The 20574-nt window shown below is 43.2% G+C and overlaps 3 protein-coding genes across 4 annotated transcripts in view; 1 reads left to right on the top strand and 2 right to left on the bottom strand.

Annotated features, from left to right (window-relative positions):
- Positions 1–3674: 3674 nt before the first annotated feature.
- On the top strand, positions 3675–8253 carry LOC115200278 (uncharacterized). The gene is made up of 6 exons (XM_029763216.1): positions 3675–3899; positions 4725–4867; positions 5048–5112; positions 5686–5796; positions 6971–7072; positions 7645–8253. The coding sequence occupies exons 1-6, from the start codon at positions 3789–3791 to the stop codon at positions 7917–7919; spliced, it is 807 nt and encodes a 268-aa protein (XP_029619076.1). The 5' UTR covers positions 3675–3788; the 3' UTR covers positions 7920–8253.
- A 3122-nt stretch (positions 8254–11375) lies between these two features.
- Positions 11376–14076, bottom strand: f2r (coagulation factor II (thrombin) receptor). The gene is made up of 2 exons (XM_029763214.1): positions 13668–14076; positions 11376–12925 (listed from the first exon to the last, which is right to left on the bottom strand). The coding sequence occupies exons 1-2, from the start codon at positions 13735–13737 to the stop codon at positions 11739–11741; spliced, it is 1257 nt and encodes a 418-aa protein (XP_029619074.1). The 5' UTR covers positions 13738–14076; the 3' UTR covers positions 11376–11738.
- A 71-nt stretch (positions 14077–14147) lies between these two features.
- Positions 14148–20574, bottom strand: part of LOC115200273 (ras GTPase-activating-like protein IQGAP1) — a 73414-nt gene continuing 66987 nt past the window's right edge. For both annotated transcript variants that reach the window (XM_029763209.1, XM_029763210.1), the window contains exons 33-38: positions 17777–17864; positions 17381–17593; positions 17104–17264; positions 16693–16836; positions 15518–15626; positions 14148–14982 (exon numbers count right to left, since the gene is read on the bottom strand). In XM_029763209.1, coding sequence (XP_029619069.1) covers positions 14869–14982; positions 15518–15626; positions 16693–16836; positions 17104–17264; positions 17381–17593; positions 17777–17864 — 829 coding nt within the window. In that variant the 3' untranslated portion in view covers positions 14148–14868. The remainder of the gene's footprint in view (positions 14983–15517; positions 15627–16692; positions 16837–17103; positions 17265–17380; positions 17594–17776; positions 17865–20574) is intronic.

Here is a 20574-nt window from a genome sequence, read left to right as displayed (position 1 = left end):
GTTTGACCCAAGTTAAACAATTTAAAGGCAATGCTACCAAATACTAATTGAGTGTATGTAAACTTCTGACCCACTGGGAATGTGATGAAAGAAATAAAAGCTGAAATAAATCATTCTCTCTACTATTATGCTGACATTTCACATTCTTAAATAAAGGGGTGATCCTAACATACCTAAGACAGGGAATTTGTACTAGGATTAAATGTCAGGAATTGTGAAAAACTGAGTTTAAATATATTTGGCTAAGGTGTATGTAAAACTTCCTACTTCAACTGTAGATATTCCATTAAAATTCCAGCTAAATAGTCATTTACAACCTTAACAATGTCTTCACTGTATTTCTGATCAATTTGATGTTATTTTAATGGACCAAAAAATTTGCTTTTCTTTGTAGTGTATTTAGCAGATGTTATTGCAGATGTCGCAAAGTGCTTGTGTTCCTAGCTCCAACAGTGCAGTAATATCTAACAATACACAACACACAGACAATACACCCTCGCCCTCCATTTGTCAAATCTGACCATAATTCTACCCTCCTGATTCCTGCTTACAAGCAAAAATTTAAGCAGGAAGCACCAGTGACTCAGTCAATAAAAAAAGTGGTCAGATGAAGCAGATGCTAAGCTACAGGACTGCTTTGCTAGCACAGACTGGAATATGTTCCGGGATTCTTCCTATGGCATTGAGGAGTACACCACATCAGTCATTGGCTTCCTCAATTTACATTTACCTCATTAAGCAGACGCTCTTATCCAGAGCGACTTACAAATTGGTGCATTCACCTTATGGTATCCATAAGTTCATCCCCACAGTGACCGTACGTACATACCCCAACCAGAAGCTATGGATTACAGGCAACATCTATACTGAGCTAAAGGCTAGAGCTGCCGCTTTCAAGGAGCGGGATTCTAACCTGGAAGCTTATAAGAAATCCTGCTATGCCCTCTGACGAAACATCAAACAGGCACTGTCAATACCGGACTAAGATTGAATCGTACTACACCGGCTCCGATGCTCATCGGATGTGGCAGGGCTTGCAAACCATTACAGACTACATAGGGAAGCACAGACGAGAGCTGCCTAGTGACACGAGCCTACCAGGCGAGCTAAAGTACTTCTATGCTCGCTTCGAGGCAAGTAACACTGAAACATGCATGAGAGCACCAGCTGTTCTGGACGACTGTGTGACCACGCTCTCCACAGCCAATTTGAATAAGACCTTTAAAAAGGTCAACATTCACAAGGTCGCAGGGCCAAACGGATTACCAGGACGTGTACTGCGAGCATGCACTGACCAACTTGCAAGTGTCTTCACTGACATTTTCAACCTCTCCCTGTCCGAGTCTGTAATACCAACATGTTTTAAGCAGATCACCATAGTCCCTGTGCCCAAGAACACTAAGGTAACATGCCTAAATGACTACTGACCTGTAGTACTCACGTCTGTAGCCATGAAGTGCTTTGAAAGGCTGGTCATAGCTCACATCAACACCATTATCCCAGAAACCCTAGACCCAGTCCAATTTGCATACCGCCCTAACAGATCGACAGATGATGTGACCTCTACTGCACTCCACACTGCCCTTTCCCACCTGGACAAAAGGAACACCTATTTGACAATGCTATTCATTGACTACAGCTCAGCGTTCAACACCATAGTGCCCTCAAAGCTCATGAAAAAGCTAAGGACCCTGGGACTAAACACCTCCCTCTGCAACTGGATCCCGGACTTCCTGACGGGCCACCCCCAGGTGGTATTGGTAGGTAACAACACATCTGCCACGCTGATCCTCAACACAGGGGCCCCTCAGAGGTGCATGCTCAGTCCCCTCCTGTACTCCCTGTTCACTCATGACTGCATGACCAGGCACGACTCCAACACCATCTTTACGTTTGCTGATGACACAACAGTGATAGGCATGATCACCAACAACGAGACAGCCTATAGGGAGGAGGTCAGAGACCTGGCCGTGTGGTGCCAGGACAACAATCTCTCCCTCAACGTGATCAAGACCAAGGAGATGATTGTGGGCTACAGGAAAAGGAGGACTGAGCACGCCCCCATTCTCATCGATGGGGCTGTAATGGAGCAGGTTTAGAGCTTCAAGTTCCTTGGCGTTCACATCACCAACAAACTAACATGGTCCAAGCACACCAAGACAGTCGTGAAGAGGGCACGACAAAACCTATTCCCCCTCAGGAGACTGAACAGATTTGGCGTGGGTCCTCAGATCCTCAAAAGGTTTTACAGCTGCACCATCGAGAGCATCCTGACGGGTTACATCACTGCCTGGTATGGCAACTGCTTGGCTGACCGCAAGGCACTACAGAGGGTAGTGCGTACAGCCAAGAACATCACCGGTGCCAAGCTTCCTGCCATCCAGGACCTCTATATCAGGCGGTGTCAGAGGAAGGCACTAAAAATTGTCAAAGACTCCAGCCACCCTAGTCAAAGACTGTTCTCTCTGCTACCGTACGGCAAGCGGTACCTGAGCGCCAAGTCTAGGTCCAAGAGGCTTCTAAACAGCTTCTACCCCGAAGCCAAAAGACTCCTGAACACCTAATCAAATGGCTACCCAGGCTATTTGCATTGCCCCCCTCTCTTTTACGCCACTGCTACTCTGTTATTATCTATGGATAGTCACTTAATAACTCTACCTACATGTACATATTACCTCGACTAACCTGTACCCCCGCACATTGACTCTGTACCAGTACCCCCTGTATATAGTCTCGCTATTTGTTTTTTACTGCTGCTCTTTAACTACTTGTTACTTTTATTTCTTATTCTTATATTTTTTAAACTGCATTGTTGGTTAGGGGCTTGTAAGTAAGCATTTCAATGTAAGGTGTATTTGGGCACATGTTACAAATACAATTTGATTTGAAAAAAATCTAAATGTAAAAGAATGGAATTAAGAAATATTGAAATATTAGGACGAGCAAAGTCCGGATTATAAATATATACACTATATATACAAAAGTATGTTGATGCCCCTTCAAATGAGTGGATTAGGTTATTTCAGACACATCATCTGGGGCATCTTTCATTACAATCTATTTCAATTGCTACCCGTTTCAGCTTCCATGTTGCCCTCACCCTGAATTAATTTATTGGTTCCTAAGGGTCAGCACATTGTTACATCTTTATGCCAAATGAGACAGAAGGGCACAACAAAACGCTTCAAAGAAAAGCTATTTTGTTTTGGGACCAAGGCAGTTGGTTGCCAGGTGACCCATGAGAAAGTGTAGGCCTCATGTGCAAATAAATCCATGTCCACATACACCAAACCAAGGGCTTCCTCCCTCTTCATCCTGCAACATTGTTTTACAGTAGTTCTATACCAATCCAGACACTCTCCACCCTATTGATCATTTGATTAATTATTTAGCTTGTTGTAAAAAGTTACCTCACCAGACTGTGGTCATCATTTAGCTGGTATCCAGGCTGTCTGTTTGAATTAATTCAAGGGCAGTATTCCCATACAGAAGTTTCTATTTAGTGTTCTGGTCCCTAGCTAATAGATGGTGTCCACTCAGTCAGGGAGGGGACAACCATTCAGAGTTATATAAGAAAAGTCTGGATATGAATGCTGATTTAGGCCTTCACTTATCCATTCAAGCATTGAAGCCTGTTGAAAACCTCCCCTCCTCCACATGGCCCCTTATGCAACAGTGTTTTTTCTAAGCCTCTGTGAAGCACATGCTCCAGAAGTAGAGGTGTTCTGCTCTGGTTGTACTGTACTATCGTCTCACGTGTCTCTGCTCCATCTGTCTAATCTTTCACTATGTCTGTCCAGCTGGTCGTAGCTCTCCTAGCTCTAGCTTCTCTGAATGCTGCATCTGCACCGCTCTGTAAAGAACTGGTCAAACCCCTGGTACTGGAGGACCATACTGAGGTAAGTTGTGATCATAGTACTAAACATGATCTTTAGACTTAATGACTACGTCGCAGATGACACTCTACTCCCTATCCAGAAAACCTACTTTGGCCAGAGCCAAAGACTCTGGGCAATAAGGTGTCATTTTGAGACATAGCCATTTATTTTACAAATAAGACCTATTTGTGGCAAATGAAAGTGTGATTATTTATTTTGGGACAGTGACAGATGATGTGCAGTTTACATACAGATTTAGGATCTTAATTTTGCCAGTATTGTCGTAGCAAAAAAATCCTGCAGCAAAAGGATTCGAACATTTAGTCCATAATGTTGCTTGATCAGTGGTTCGGCTATTAGCTGGCCAAAAGTAGCCTACATGAAAAGTGCAATACTGTTAATATAACTGTGTGTTAGTGCGGGTTTTCAGTTAATTTATGTAAATCACAAAGCTCATTTGCATTTCCTGCAGCGTAGGAATATTCTCAGCAACAAAAGAGTGATCAAATTAAGATCATACATCTGTACTACACTACACTCTTAGAAAAAAAAGGTGCTATCTAGAACCTTAAAGGATTCTTCGGCTGTCCCCATAGGATAACCCATTGAAGCACCCTTTTTGGTTCCAAGTAGAACCCTTTTGAGTTACATGTTGAACCCTTTCCATAGAGGGTTCTACATGTAACCAAAAAGGTCCTCCTATGGGGAAACCCGAAGAACCCTTTATTCTAAGAGTGTACCTATTGTTTGTTTTTTCCCCAACTTCAAATGGTCCAAGTTGGGTTAAGGATACTGCATTGAAGATGGTTTGAAACTCATGGGTTTTTCCTTGTCTGTGACTGGTAGATTTATGGCAAATGGGTGTATGTGATGGGGTCTGCGGATCATTCAGTCTTCCAAAAAGCTTTGGGGACTCTGAAAAGCTCCTGGATAGACCTGTCGGCTACATCTGACCATCAAGTAGTCACACTACGTTGGGGAGACCGCATGTAAGTCTGGTTAGGTTGTGGATATGAATGTGGACTGTAACAAATGTCATTGAGCGTTAAAAAATATTAGGAAAGTATCTGCAATGGTAGACATTTAATTTCACCTTCCTCAGAAAGGAAAGAGAATGTCTCAGGTTGGCACCTACTTTATGCTAACAAGTTTTCCTAAATATCTATCAGTGATGGCAAATGCGTCGTGGGTGCAACAAATGCTACCATCTCCGGCACCACCTCCACAGTTCACAGTAAGTGACCTGTGCTCTATTAGCCTGCTCGCCAGATCTGTTTGTCCATTAGCCAACACCCTCCTCTGGCGTTATGCCAAATAGGACATCAACAAAGGAGCGAGTTGGTTGAAGCAGAAACAGACACAGATTTGGCAACCAGGCTAGTGCTCTACATCTTAATGAGGAAATCATTAAGATTTCTGCTGCTCAATAATAGGGACTTTATCCACTTGCCTATTTATTACGTACATTGTACCCTGTGCCTTATCATTATACCATGCTGTCTTCACTTTATGTCATGATGATAAGCCTGTAAAGATTCAAAGAATAAAATACTGTTACACTTTATTTTAGTTAGATATTTTTCAGGTACTTGGAAATGATATGGTAAAAATTTTGCAACATTATAATTACCTAATAATTATATTGTCGTTTATTTGGTAATCACTAAAACAAGCACCAAAAAGTAACCTGACATTTGGTATAAGATTTTACCAAATGTGTTGAATTCTTGGAAGTATTAGCTGAAACAGGCCTAAAAAAGTGTTACCAAATGTCCTAATCATAATGGATCATTTTGTGGATCCACAGTTCATTTGTCTGAACACAAAGGTCAGTACCTGGAGACCTGCCCTGACTGCCTGCTATGGTCAGACACCTCTCGTAATGGAGACATCACTGGCAGATACCTACTCCTGTTTAGTAAGTCCACCCAGTAAATCAATTTGAGTCCACTCCCAAACTAGCCTGGACCCATCTGGATGTGCTTTAACCGACTCCTAACTGCTGTGTTGGTTCAGAGTCATGACCAAAATGTATGGCATGACAATGATAATCTGAGTTTGTTTAAGCACATACAGATCTGGGACAAAGCTAGCCCCAAGCTAAATAGTAGCAGTGTACAGTCGTGGCCAAAAGTTTTGAGAATGACACAAATATTAATTTTCACAATGTCTGCTGCCTCAGGTAATTTGCATATACTCCAGAATGTTATGAAGAGTGATCAGAGGAATTGCAATTAATTGCAAAGTCCCTCTTTGCCATGCAAATGAACTGAATCCCCCAAAAAATGTCCACTGCATTTCAGCCCTGCCACAAAAGGATCAGCTGACATCATGTCAGTGATTCTCTCATTAACACAGGTGTGAGTGTTGACGAGAACAAGGCTGGAGATCACTCTGTCATGCTGATTGAGTTCAAATAACAGACTGGAAGCTTCAAAAGGAGGGTGGTGCTTGGAATCATTGTTATTCCTCTGTCAACCATGGTTACCTGCAAGGAAACACGTGCTGTCATCATTGCTTTACAAACAAACAAAACCCCACAAATTCTGACAAACTCCAATCATTGATTATGCAAGAATTGGCTGCCATCAGTCAGGATGTGGCCCAGAAGTTAATTGACAGCATGCCAGGGCGGATTGCAGAGGTCTTGAAAAAGACGGGTCAACACTGCAAATATTGACTCTTTGCATCAACTTCATGTAATTGTCAATAAAAGCCTTTGACACTTATGAAATGCTTGTAATTATACTTCAGTACTCTATAGTAACATCTGACAAAAATATCTAAAGACACTGAAGCAGCAGACTTTGTGAAAATTTATATTTGTGTCATTCTCAAAACTTTTGGCCACGACTGTAGGCAGGCTGTACTCCAGACAGGGCATTGTGAAAGTTGACCCTACATCGATAAGGTGTTGAAACAGTATCTTTATGTCAAAGGGGTCACTATTTCAGTAACCAGCGAGTTCAATGCATTGTTTTGAAAGACAATGGAAGATGATCCTTTTGTTGTCTGTTACTAGCCCTAAAAGATTTCACAAGCAAGTTACTGTTTGGACAGCTTACCAGCCTCCCTCCCCCCCTCTCTTTCAGCAAGGTCAGGGAAAATGGATCCCACATACCTGGACACCTATAAGAACCAGGCAGAGTGCCTGAACTTCCCAGAGACACACCACACCTATGATGGAGAAACAGGTCAGCGATTCTCTTCGCTCCTCATCTGTTACAGATGCTGAAAAATCAATAAAAGGTTAAGCTTGTCTAAATTGTCACTGTGTTTGAGGGGAATGAGGGGAGTTGAATCATATGAGCAGTCACAAGTACCTCTCTAACTTTATCTTGAGCAGACAGAGGAAAAAACAATGGCCATTCCATGGTCAGCGTCTAGTTCCATAGCAATATACAGGCTCAACTTGTTTTCGGCACCTTTAAGATTAAGTTGAAATTACTGCAAAGACCAATGGCCATTATCACAGACCCACCACGTGCGAACTATGGTCTGTGTCAGAACCATGCAAAACCACAAGGGGGAGTCATTACAAGCATAATAAAAATGCTATGTCCTTTTTGTTATCTACATATAAAGCATCCTCGTTTTCCTGTGGTAAAGACACATAGCTGAGAGCAAGTATGGCCTGAATTCTAGAGGATATGCAATTTAGTCAGGAAATGGCAATAAAACAAACTTCTTCTGTAACATTGAGGGGTAGTAGTCATGAAACACAAATCTCTGTTTGTATCTAATCTTTACATCCTCTGTATTTCAGAGCTGTGCACTGATGACAACGAGAAGGAGAAGATGGTGCATGAGGATACTATGGTGGAGGAGCCGACTACAGAGGAAGAGAAGACTACGGTGGAGGAGCCGACTACAGAGGAAGAGAAGACTACGGAGGAGAATCTGACTACAGAGGAAGAGAAGACTACGGAGGAGAATCTGACTACAGAGGAAGAGAAGACTACGGAGGAGAATCTGACTACAGAGGAAGAGAAGACTACGGAGGAGAATCCGACTACAGAGGAAGAGAAGACTATGGATTGAGCAAAACAACCAGATCCTCACTATTGTGCCCAACATCTCTTTAGTGGAACTTTCATCCCAGAACTATCTAACCAAATATGCCATGTACTTTCATTCACTTTAAACCATGTCTTACATACATACACAAGGAGAGTGATATGACCATGTAATGATAAAAAATGCTAACGTTTTTACCGTGAATGTTTTCATGTCTTTTTACTGTTTCTTTGATAGTCACAGTAATAACAGTTCAATATAACTGTTCAGAACAGACATTTAAATAAAGACATCCAAACTCATTTTGTAACTAATTCCATTGAAGTAATAAGATCTGAATAAAATGTAACATTGGTTATACAATGTAAAACTTCCTGTACATGTCTAGGTTAGTGAGGAGTTAAGAAATCAGACAACCGCCAACTACTTTCATACTTAACTTGAAATGTGTAGACACAGCCACTGTAAACCATTCATGTTAATACTGTGGTTTTGAGACACTGCATGACAATATGGACTATTTCTTAAACATTTATATAGAGCACATAGTAATATACAGGTAACTGCCAAAACAAAGGAAACAGCAATATTAAGTGTGTTAATAGGGCATCGGGCCACCACGAGCTAGAACAGCTTCAATCCACCTTGGCATAGATTCTACAACTGCCTGGAACTCTATTGGAGGAATGTGACACCATTCTTCCATGAGAAATTCCATCAGTTGGTGTTTTGTTGATGGTGGTGGAAAACTCTGTCTCAGGCACCGCTCCAAAATCTCCCAGAAGTGTTCAACTGGGTTGAGATCTGGTGACTGAGACCGAAAAGGCATATGGTTTACATCCTTTTCATGCACATCAAACCATTCAGTGACCACTCATGCCATGTGGATTGGGGCATTGTCATCCTATGGGGGCATAGCCATGGTAGCCAAAATAATGGTATGCCCAGTATTTTTATATGACGCTAAGCATGACGGGATATTAATTGCTTACTTAACTCAGGTAGCACCTGCTTCAATATACTTTATATCCCTCATTTACTCATGTGTTTCCATTATTTTGGCAGTTACCTGTACATTGTCATGAACTACACTTGGAAAATAGTCAGACCCATTGACTTTTTACACATTTTGTTAAGTTACAGCCTTACTCTAAACTGGATTTTAAAAAATGTCAAAAATCTTCAATCTACACAAAATACCCCATAATGACAAAGTAAAAACTGTTTTAGACATTTTTGCAAAATGTATATATATATTTTTTTTTACTTAAATATCACATTTACATAAGTATTCTGACCCTTTACTCAATACTTTGTTGAAGCACCTTTGGCAGTGATTACAGCCTTGAGTCTTCTTGGGTAGGACGCTACAAGCTTGGCAGACCTGTATTTGGGGAGTTTCTCCCATTCTTCTCTGCAGATCCTCTCAAGCTATGTCAGGTTGGATGGGGAGCTATTTTCAGGTCTGGGGAGCTATTTTCAGGTCTCTCCAGAGACGTTCGATCGGGTTCAAGGACATTCAGAGACTTGTCCCGAAGCCAATCCTAGGTTGTCTTGGCTGTGTGTTCAGGGTCGTTGTCCTGTTGTAAGATGAAGCTTCTCCCCAGTCTGAGGTCCTGAGCAGGTTTTCATCAAGGATCTCTCTGTACTTTGCTCCGTTGATCTTTCCCTCGATCCTCACAAGTCTCCCAGTCCCTGACGCTGAAAAACATCCCCATAGTATGATGCTCCCACCCCATGCTTCACCGTAGAGATGATGCCAGGTTTCCTCCAGACATGACGCTTGGCATTCAGGCCAAAGAGTTCAATCTTGGTTTCATCAGACCAGAGAATCTTGTTCATCATGGTCCTTTAGGTGCCTTTTGGCAAACTCCAAGCGGACTGTCATGTGCCTTTTACTGCGGAGTGCTTCCGTCTGGCCACTCTACCAAAAAGGCCTGATTGGTGGAGTGCTGCATAGATGGTCCTTCTCCCCCGATTGCTCAGTTTGGCCGGGCGGCCAGCTCCAGGAAGAGTTTTGGTGGTTCCAAACTTCTTCCATTTAAGAATGATGGAGGCCACTGTGTTCTTGGGGAACTTCAATACCTCAAAAATGTTTTGGTACCCTTCCCCAGATCTGTGCCTCGTGACAATCCTGTCCAATCAATTAAATTTACCACAGGTGGACTCCAATCAAGTTGTAGAAACATCTCAAGGATGATCAATGGAAACAGGATGCAACAGGATGCACCTGAGCTCAATTTCAAGTCAAATAGCAAAGGGCCTAAATATGTAAATAAGGTATCTGTTTTTCATTTTTAATAAATATACTTTTTTTTGTTGAAAAACCTGTTTTTGCTTTGTCATTATGGGGTATTGGGTGTAGATTGATGAGGAAAATCAATTTTAGAATAAGTTTGTAACATAACAAAATGTGGAAAAAGTCAAAGGGTCTGATTACTTTCCAAATGCACTGTGTGTGTGTGTGTGTGTGTGTGTGTGTGTGTGTGTGTGTGTGTGTGTGTATATATATATATTATATGAGTGCACACTAAACAGTATTATTTACTAAGGTTAGAAAATTACGTGAACTTTCAATAAATTCTATGGTTTTCCCAAAATCCTAGTTGGAGGATTCCCAGATCCCTCCAACCAGGATTTCTGGAAAACCTGGGAATTTCTTGAATGTTTCCAGAATTTTGCCTTAAGCATTACTCAATATACAGTATCTGCAGTAACAAAGCATTTATAGACGCGTAAATATCAGTAGACTGGCATTAAAATATGGCCCTTGACTTAATTGTTTTTTCATAGTTTGTGTTAAGACAATCAAAAGAAAAGTGCAATAAATTCAAGCTCTGCCACTTGACAAGGTGGACAGGGTAAACAGTGGCTGCATCTCAATACTCTTATGTGGCATCCTCTCCTTGTCTCCTTACTTTCATCTGCATTGTTCTAAAGGCACTGGACAGGTGAGCGCAAATGCCTGGTAGGCATCCATATGTTGCCTTCATCTATATAATGCTTTAAATCAGTGCAGATGAAGGGAAATAGATGAGGGAGGAGACGAAGACATCCTAGACCAGGGGTTCTCAAACCTTTTCAGCTCGAGACCCAAATGAGAAATTGACCCTCCTCTAGTGACCCAAATCATCCTCCAAAGACCCACATGAAGAAGAAATAGTGTGTGATTACTAGGGCTGTCAGAGTTAATCTGTTACGTTGGGCCAGAGCAAGAACACGTGGGTATTAGCGGCATGTAGAAAATTCGTCACTGGCTTTGATACCCTGATTGGTTAGAGACAAACCAATTTCTGATTACTTTATTTTGTACAACACCCCTCATTTTGACGTCACCACAAACGACTTCAACGATGGCAGTCTGACTGATGTATGTAGCGAACATAGAGCAGCAGAATAATTCAGTTTGAGTCGTCAGACAACCAAAATACATCATCTATACTGCTAAAAACAACAATGTGATGTCAAAACAAGTTGACATTGAGGTTAAAGAGTGTGCTTTATCAATTTAATGGATTTTGCTTAACATTACTTTGGACAAAATCAAGTTGTCAATATTCTTGTAATGCTTTTTGTATTAAAAGCAATGGTAAATTACAGCTAAATTTGAGATCATTCAGAATTTGCGATTTATTGCAATTAATCACACCAAATTCTGCGATGAACTCGATGAAATGTTTTAGTTTGACAGCCCGAGTGATTATAGATGCAGATCATAACTAGCGACCTACCTCTCACATGCCCAGACCCACTTTGGGTTACGACACACAGTTTAAGAAACCCTGCTCTAGACTATCGAGATGCAGCCCTAGAGTCCCGTTTCGAATTCGCAGTCCCAAGGCATCAGGCCATGAGCTTCCTGTAATGACTGCCCACAGTGCTCTGAATGCTCTCCAGCCTGCTGGTCCTGGTACTGCCTGTCTGAGAGCTTAGCTCTTCTCCTGGCCCAGCCTGTCTGCAGCCCAGCAGAGCTGCCACCTGTCTCTGGCACTGGGACGAACCAAAGTAGTAGATGAGGGGGTCCAGGCAGCAGCTAATGCTGCCCACACACATGGAGAGCAGGTAGGCCTGGTAGGAGCTGTCGCTGCGTCCGTGGGCCAGCTTGAGGTAGTGCACCAGGAGAATGACGTTGGTGGGGGTGAAGCACGCCACAAACACCACCAGCACTGTCACCGCCATCACCACCGCACGAGACTTCCTGGAGCGGTTCTCCACATTGGCTGCGGCCAGGGCCTGCACAATACGGACGTAGCACACAGCGGTGAACACCAGAGGGATGAAGAAGAAGATGGAGGAGTAAATGGGGAAGAAGTAGAGGTAGTAGGCACGGAGCTTGCCTACATCCTGCACGTCGTGGCAGGTGGTGATGCCCACATCTGGGAGGTGGATGGTCTGTCTGGAGAGCAGGAGGGGGGTCACTCCTCCCAAGGCCAACAGCCACATGGCACCACAGACCACGGCGGCCGTCTGAGGACTACGCCACGTCAGAGAGTCCATGGGGTAGACCACCGCCAGGAAGCGGTCGATGCTGATGCACATCATGAGCAGGACAGAGCAGTACATGTTGCAGTAGAAGGCTGCCGTCACCAGGCGACACATGAAGGGGCCATAAACCCAGTTGTTGCCGTGGAAATGGTATGAGATCCTGAAGGGGAGCAGCAGGGCGAAGAGGAGGTCGGCACTGGCCAGGTTCAGCATGTAGATCACCGCCGGCTTCCTCGGACGGATACGACGCACAAACATCACCACGGCAATCAGGTTGAGGGGGACGCTGATAATGAAGACCAGGGTGTAGACTGTGGGGACGAAGGCCGTTGCTAGGCGACCCTGGAGGAAGCTGCGGGCCTCCTCAGAGATGACGATCTTGGTGGAGCGATGAGGGCCGTGATGGCCATGCTCCTGCTTCTTCACTGGCTCCTGGGCCATCCCTGAGCCACTGCCCTCCTGTACATCCAGCCCTATGTAGTCGATGGGCTCATCAGTCACTGACAGGAAGATCCCTGCAAACGTCCTCAGGTTGAGTCTGGAGTCTGAGAGAGACAGACAACAGGAGCTGAGTAACAAATAACAGTATGTGCTCTTCATTCTAAAGTGCCTAACGAACGGTGAGATGAGATATAGCATAACCGCTAGGTGTGTGCACACCTCACTGTAAACATGTAAATTAGCGGTGCTATAGCGAACATGCCACAGCAAAGACAACCGAGTGTAAGTATAGTCTACTCTGCATGCTGTCCTACTAGGGTCGAGGATAATTAACATACTGTACACAAAAGGTTTGTCATAATTCATTTTCACATCTTTCCATGCGCCCTTTCTGCATGAAAAAAACGGCATTGGAAAACCCCTGGATATAGCCTACAAGTGGCAGTTTGAGTCAGGGGGTAAATATGTTGAATATACTAACACATTTTTCTAAATTGTGCACTAAGTTTGAAAGAGCTTTTCATGTTGAGCTATACATACGTGTTCATCGCAATTGTCTTCAAATCCCGTAAAGTTTCCATCTTCATTGTCATGAACATTTTTATGGAGGTTAATAAAAATGTTCGACATTGAAACTACTGTTTTTGTTCATCTTTAAAAAATATATATGTTTTACCTAGACAGAGCAATGCAATTGGGCACATTTCAAACCCCAAAGTGCTTCGTAAAACTGCTAAAGAGCAGAAGGGTCAATATCTCCTCATAATGTAAAACAAATAATAATTTCAATGTTTAACTGATCTATGAAAATAAAGAAAAAGAAAAAACAGAAGGAATTTTACTTACCATTGTGTGGCACATATGCTGAAGTTTGGAGAGCAAAAAGGGCCAACGTCGCAACAATCCAATAAACCATGGCTATAAATTCACTCTTATCCTAAATTGATTTAGCAGGCAAAAGTTTCATTAAATTTAAGACAAAAATATCTCAAAACAATTTTTTTTTTGTGAGGGAAACTGCCGTAAGCCTTCGAACAGTCCGAGCGTAGCACCAAAAGACACATTGGTTTTGAAAAGGCTGACTCCATCAAAAAAAGCCTCGCCTACTCTCGAGTGATTCATTAATACAGACAGGAATTAAAACGTGTCTATTCAGTCACGTATACAACCATCTTGGACCAGGGCATATTTTTTAATCTTGGGGTGATACTTATAAAACGAATTATGCTCCATTCTTTCTTTGATCAATATCCCTTTAAACATCAACATTTCATATAGGTCTGAGTCTATTCGTCTTTAAAACAAAGACCAAGAAAATAATATATATATTTTTATTTTTATTAAACTTATTAAAACATTTAAAATTCTTTAAATGTATACTGGACGGTACATTGTGTAAAAGCAGTGAAACTCTAGAAATACATGTTAATTAATAGACTTTAAAAGATGCACAGCTTCCCAATGTACTGTATGTGGATTAAAATGACACTGATTATTAACCACTTCCAGACAACCCATGCTGGCTACTGTATATAGCTGGACAGGAATTGTACTGTCTAAACTCCCATTCTGACTATTAGGCAGTAGTGCATTGTACACATCTTGTTGCAAACATATTTTATTTTTCAGTGACAATAACAATGTTGTCTTTATAGAACTTCTACATATAAAATGTAGATTTCATTACAATATACTTAAAAAAAATATATTCCATGTACAATCTCCCAGTGGAAAACTGAACATAAACAAAATAATGAAACAACAGATATAACATGACAATACAAGATCAATCAAATCGGCATCACATAAAACCAACAACCCTTTGTTTGTTGCTCACCAGCCCGAGGATGTGTGTATGTGAGCCTGAGGATAGACATACAATAAATCGATACCAAATCATATTCAGTCAGACATACATAACACGTTACGGACCATTCAAACTTCCTATCGCAATGGCTCCTTTAACAAACATTGCTTTGTCAGAAGGCATACAATCCTTTCACACCCATGTCCTCCTCCCCATCTTTACCCCTCCTCTATATTTGGTTTATTTTCCATAGAACTTCTTGTTGAGGAGGAAGATGAGCAGGTTGACGTTGACTTTGGCCTTGTCAAACATCTTCATCACTGCCACACCGTCGTACTGAAGTTGGAGCAGGTCCTAGACAGGGACAGGGACCGAGATAGACAGTCAGACAGGGACCGAGATAGACAGTCAGACAGGGACCGAGATAGACAGTCAGACAGGGACCGAGATAGACAGTCAGACAGGGACCGAGATAGACAGTCAGACAGGGACCGAGATAGACAGTCAGACAGGGACCGAGATAGACAGTCAGACAGGGACCGAGATAGACAGTCAGACAGGGACCGAGATAGACAGTCAGACAGGGACCGAGATAGACAGTCAGACAGGGACCGAGATAGACAGTCAGACAGGGACCGAGATAGACAGTCAGACAGGGACCGAGATAGACAGTCAGACAGGGACCGAGATAGACAGTCAGACAGGGACCGAGATAGACAGTCAGACAGGGACCGAGATAGACAGTCAGACAGGGACCGAGATAGACAGTCAGACAGGGACAACAGACAGACAGGGACAACAGACAGTCAACTATCATACTGCAGACAGGGACCGAGACAGACGGTCAGTGACAAATATAAGTCATCGTAATTCCAGGGAAAAGCATTACCTGAAAATGGAGTTGGACCTTTTCCATCTCAACTCCCATAAACTTGGCCTTCACCTCAAAGTCCCCAACTTCCTCACTGGGCGAGATGTCAAACATGACATTTTTGAACCTGTGAGAAAATACAAAAACATGGGATTGAAATAATGAGTCAAAATGAAAATACAGGATACAGAGACTGGATAATAACCAACTCTAGTCCTGCTATTTTCTGCAGGTCACAACGTCAGACAGGCCTGTTTTGGAATAACATTTAAATGTTGAGTGTGAGAAATAGTATGACCAGAAATAGAATGCTTTGAAATCCTTTTTTTTGTGTACTTATTTTCTGAAATGCATTGATGATATTGGGCCAAAGTGTAGTGTGTTTAAATGGCTCTAAAGAGGACGTAGCTCTGTCTTCTAGATACTAGCTCTCCGTTTCCTCTCTGACCTAGCCTGGAACTCCCACAGAGTGCAGTGAGGAGCCACAGGAGCTGACTTTGACTCTCAGCGCCACTCTAGCTGGAACAGCCTGGCCAAAACAGGAAAGACGGGAGCGAGTATTCAGAGAGATGGAGGGAGAGGGGAAAGAGAGAGGGACAGAGAGTGAAGGAGAGAGTGGGGATAGCACAAAAAAGACAGAGCAAGAGAGAGCGAGAGATAGACAGAACACGGTGGGCGTCTGTATGGACAATGCCCCTTAATGAGGTTTTTCCTTCCTCCCCGTCTCACACAGAGCTTACACAGCTCACTCATCACATCAAAGACCTGGCCTTGGCCCCGTCCCAATACTTTACCAATGCATCCTTTCGTCCTCCCTTCCTTTGGAATGATCACTGATCTGATTTGTAAAAGCTATGACAGACTCATTCATTTCTAAAAGTATTGGAGCAGAGCCCCTTGTCAAATATGGATAACCTACTTCTACCACAATACCGAGACCTGGTATGGTACAAACTCACTCAGAATTCAATACCATGTTCACATTAGTTCAACCACACTACCTCTTAAATCACAAAACCCTGGCTGTTAGTTGTAAAACCTTTTATGTTGCAAAACGTTTTCAATTCTAAAACATTTTGCAATGGCTTGAAACGGTTTGTACAAATGAACACGACTACAGTGTCGGGAAGCTGATGTCCATGCACAATGCTAAGCTAACTAGGACCAGCTGTCCTCCACTCTGCTTCACTCACTGGTTGGTTTGCAGTCCCTCTATCTCCAGGATCACTCCCTTCTCATGCAGCCGGGCCGCCGTGTACTTCAGAGACTGATGCTTCCACTTCTTACTGCCCTTCTCCTCCACCTTCCTGTCCAACTTGATGGACCGCCGCGCGTTCCTGTGGGGACACACACCAGATAGGTCACACACACACATGGAAGTCACTCACACACACATCAAGTTTTGAATGGGACCATGGGCTCTGATCATGACAAGAGCAATGACAATGTAATTCAAAACTAGCCCATATGGCCCCATTCCAAACCAATTCCTCCTCTGTGACCCTAGATCCTTGTTGACTTGCTAGGGCCTGTACAGTGTATGTTTTTAGGTTAACTAAGACTTATGGTTAGTGCCGAGGGGTCCGTTTGTAGGGGACACTCACTTCCTGTTGAGGTTGTCAAGGCAGGTCCTGATGTAAGTGTCATAGTAGTTGGTCTGGTCCTGATAGAAGGCTGTCTTTGAGTTGAGCGCACTCAGTGTCTGCTGGAGCTTCACTAGCTCCGCCTTCCTCCTCTGTCTGTAACGCCTCTGGTAACGAATGTCCTGTCAATCACACACAAAAGGGACGTGATTGGTGAGATGGGTTTTCTGCAACAAACTCTGAAGGCCATCAGTGTGTGTGTGCGTGTCTGTGTTTGCGCTTGTTTATGTTCGTGTACCTTGGAGATGTCGTTGATGAGATCCTGGTACTTGTTGCCAGTGGTGACGAGGCCAGCCTGCTCCAGGGTTCGGAGATTGCGGAGGATCTTCCTCTTCTTCTGCTCTAGAGGCAGCTGTCTGTCCTCCAGCACTGCCTGGCTGCTCTTCAGCCCCTCTGGGGCTTGGGCGTCCTGCACTGCACGCAGCTCCACCACCTTAGCATGCTCACGCTCCTGGACCACAGCACAAGTAGGAAGAGAGACAGACACAAAGACAGACAGGAAAGTTAGCATGACTGCTCTTTTCCACTCCTGCATGGCACAAAGGGCATAGCATGGAAATCAAACCACTTTAATAGAGAAGTATCTGAGGTGTGGGGTGCTGGGCTGGTTTAGGGGTCATGATTATGCCGTCACCTGGAGGCCAGAGGCTGGGGTCTCCAGGGTCTCTGGGAGAGTGTCTCCTGGCTGGATCCTGATCACATCCATTATCAGCTTCTTAGTTCTGACAGAGACAGACAGAAAGAGAAAACATCACCTAGGTTGCATCGCAAATGTGCATCACATCCACTATTCTCTATGTAGTGCAATACTTTTGACAACAGCCCCAGGCCATGATCAAAAGTAGTGCACACTATATAAGGAATAGGATGCGTTTTGGGACTCACTATGTATGAAACCTTATCATACACAGATAATATACTGTACAGGCCAGGGCACTGAGTAGGTTTCAATATTTTACCGGTATTTTACAAATGCTCCATCCCGAGAATAAGCCACTTTTCTCCCGGGTAACCTGGTATTTCCCACCAAAACCGGAAGTGTCATTCAAAAGCATTATAAATAGGTCTATAGAGGCCCATAGATGTACATTACATGACCAAAAGTATGCTTGTCGAATATCTCATTCCAAAATCACTGCCATTAATATGGAGTTGGTCCCCCCGTTGCTGCTATAACAGCCTCCACTTTTCAGGGAAGGCTTTCCACTAGACGTTGGAACATTGGAAGCAAGTCCCCGCGGCATTCAGCCACAAGAGCATTAGTGAGGTCGGGCACTAATGTGGAGGCTTTAGGCCTGGCTCGCAGTCAGCGTTCTAATTCATCCCAAAGGTGTTCGATGGGGTTGAAGTCAAGGCTCTGTACAGGCCAGTCAAAAGTTCTTCCACACTGATCTCGACAAACCATTTCTGTATGGACCTCGCTTTGTGCATGGGGGAATTGCCATGCTGAAACAAGAAAGGGCCTTGCCTAAAGTGTTGCCACAAAGTTGGAAGCACAGAATCCTCTAGAATGTCATTGTATGCTGTAGCGTTAAGATTTCCCTTCACTGGAACTAAGGGGCCTAGCCCAAACCATGAAAAACAGCCCCAGACTATTATTCCTCCTCTACCAAGCTTTACAGTTGGCACTATGCAGTCGGGCAGGTAGCGTTCTCCTGGCATCTGCCAAACCGAGAGTTGTCTGTCGGTCTGCCAGATGAAGCGTGATTCATCCCTCCAGAGAACGTGTTTCCACTGCTCCAGACTCTAATGGCAGCGAGCTTTACACCGCGCCAGCCGACACTTGGCATTGCGCATGGTGATCTTAGGCTTGTGTGCAGCTGCTCAGCCATGGAAACCCATTTCATGAAGCTCCCAACAAACAGTTATTTTGCTGACGTTGCTTCCAGAGGTCATGTGGAACTCAGAGAGTATTGCAACCGAGGACAGACAATTTTTACGCGCTTCGAGCTTCAGCACTTGGCGGTCCCGTTCTGTGAGCTTGTCTGTCTTACCACTTCGTGGCTGAGCTGTTGTGCTCCTAGACGTTTCCACTTCACAATAACAGCACTTACAGTTGACCGGGGCAGCTCTAGCAGGGCAGAAATTTGGCAAACTTATTTGTTGGAAAGGTGGCATCCTATGACGGTGCCACGTTGAAAGTCACGGAGCTCTTCAGTAAGGCCATTCTACTGCCAATGGTTGTCGATGGAGATTGCATGGCTGTGTGCTCGATTTTATACACCTGTCTGCAACGTGTGTGGCTGAAATAGCCAAATCCACTAATTTGAAAGGGTGTCCATATAAACTCAGCAAAAACAGAAATGTCCCTTTTTCAGGACCCTGTCTTTCAAAAATAATTAGTAGAAATCCAAATAACTCCACAGATCTTCATTGTAAAGGGTTTAAACACTGTTTCCCATGCTTGTTCAATGAACAATAAACAATTAATGAACATGCACCTGTGGAACGGAAGTTAAAACCTGATATGGATAGGGGGCAGTATTTTCACGGCCGGATGAAAAAACGTACCCGATTTAAACTGGTTACTACTCTTGCCCAGAAATGTGAATATGCATATTATTAGTGGATTTGGATAGAAACACTCTGAAGTTTCTAAAACTGTTTGAATGGTGTCTGAGTATAACAGAACTCATATGGCAGGCAAAAACCTGAGAAAAAATAAACCAGGAAGTGTAGTATCTGAAAATTGTAGTTCTTTCTAGTCCCTTTCGAAACTACAGTATCTGTGCTGTTACGTTGCACTTTCTAGGGCTTCCATTGGCTGTCTAAAGCCTTCAGAAAGTGGATTGAGCCTTCTCCTGTCTCTGGGCAGAGTATAGGAGCTCAGTTTCTGAGTGGTCTGCCTGAGGACAAAGGGATTGGATATGCGCGTTCCGGCGAGCACGCCGTTTTTTCTCTTTCTCCTTGAATGAATACACTATTGTCGGGTTGGAATATTATCACAATTTTACGTAAAAAATACCATAAAAATTGATTTTAAACAGCGTTTGACATGCTTCTAAGTACAGTAATGGAACATTTTGACTTTTTGTGTCTCGAATTGCGCTCGCGCGTTACCCTTTGGATAGTGACCTGAGCGCACGAACAAAACGGAGGTATTTGGACATAACTATGGATTATTTTGAACAAAAACAACATTTCTTGTGGAAGTAGCAGTCCTGGGAGTGCATTCTGACGAAGATCAGCAAAGGTAATACAATATTTCTAATACTAATTCTGAGTTTAGGTTGCCCCGAACTTGATGTACTCAGAATATTGAAAAATGTGCTTTCGCCGAAAAGCTATTTTAAAATCTGACACAGCGGTTGCATAAAGGAGTTCTGTATCTATAATTCTTAAAATAATTGTTATGTATTTTGTCAACGTTTCTGAAAAGTATTTTTGTAAATTCACCGGAGGTTTTTGGTGGGAATACATTTTCTGAACATC

Source organism: Salmo trutta, chromosome 9 (assembly GCF_901001165.1).
Source record: "Salmo trutta chromosome 9, fSalTru1.1, whole genome shotgun sequence".
Classification (NCBI taxonomy): domain Eukaryota; kingdom Metazoa; phylum Chordata; class Actinopteri; order Salmoniformes; family Salmonidae; genus Salmo; species Salmo trutta.
Note: the sequence above shows the minus strand (reverse complement) of the source record. Positions and strands in the feature narration are given on the sequence as shown.

Bases quoted from the DNA above. Each gene is read 5' to 3' on its own strand.
- LOC115200278 (XM_029763216.1), top strand. From the start codon at position 3,789: ATGTCTGTCCAGCTGGTCGTAGCTCTCCTAGCTCTAGCTTCTCTGAAT. The intron at 5,797-6,970 runs GTAAGTCCACCC...CCTCTCTTTCAG, and splicing joins CAGATACCTACTCCTGTTTA to CAAGGTCAGGGAAAATGGAT. The intron at 7,073-7,644 runs GTCAGCGATTCT...TCTGTATTTCAG, and splicing joins CACCTATGATGGAGAAACAG to AGCTGTGCACTGATGACAAC.
- f2r (XM_029763214.1), bottom strand. From the start codon at position 13,737: ATGGTTTATTGGATTGTTGCGACGTTGGCCCTTTTTGCTCTCCAAACT. The intron at 12,926-13,667 runs GTAAGTAAAATT...TGTCTCTCTCAG, and splicing joins AGCATATGTGCCACACAATG to ACTCCAGACTCAACCTGAGG.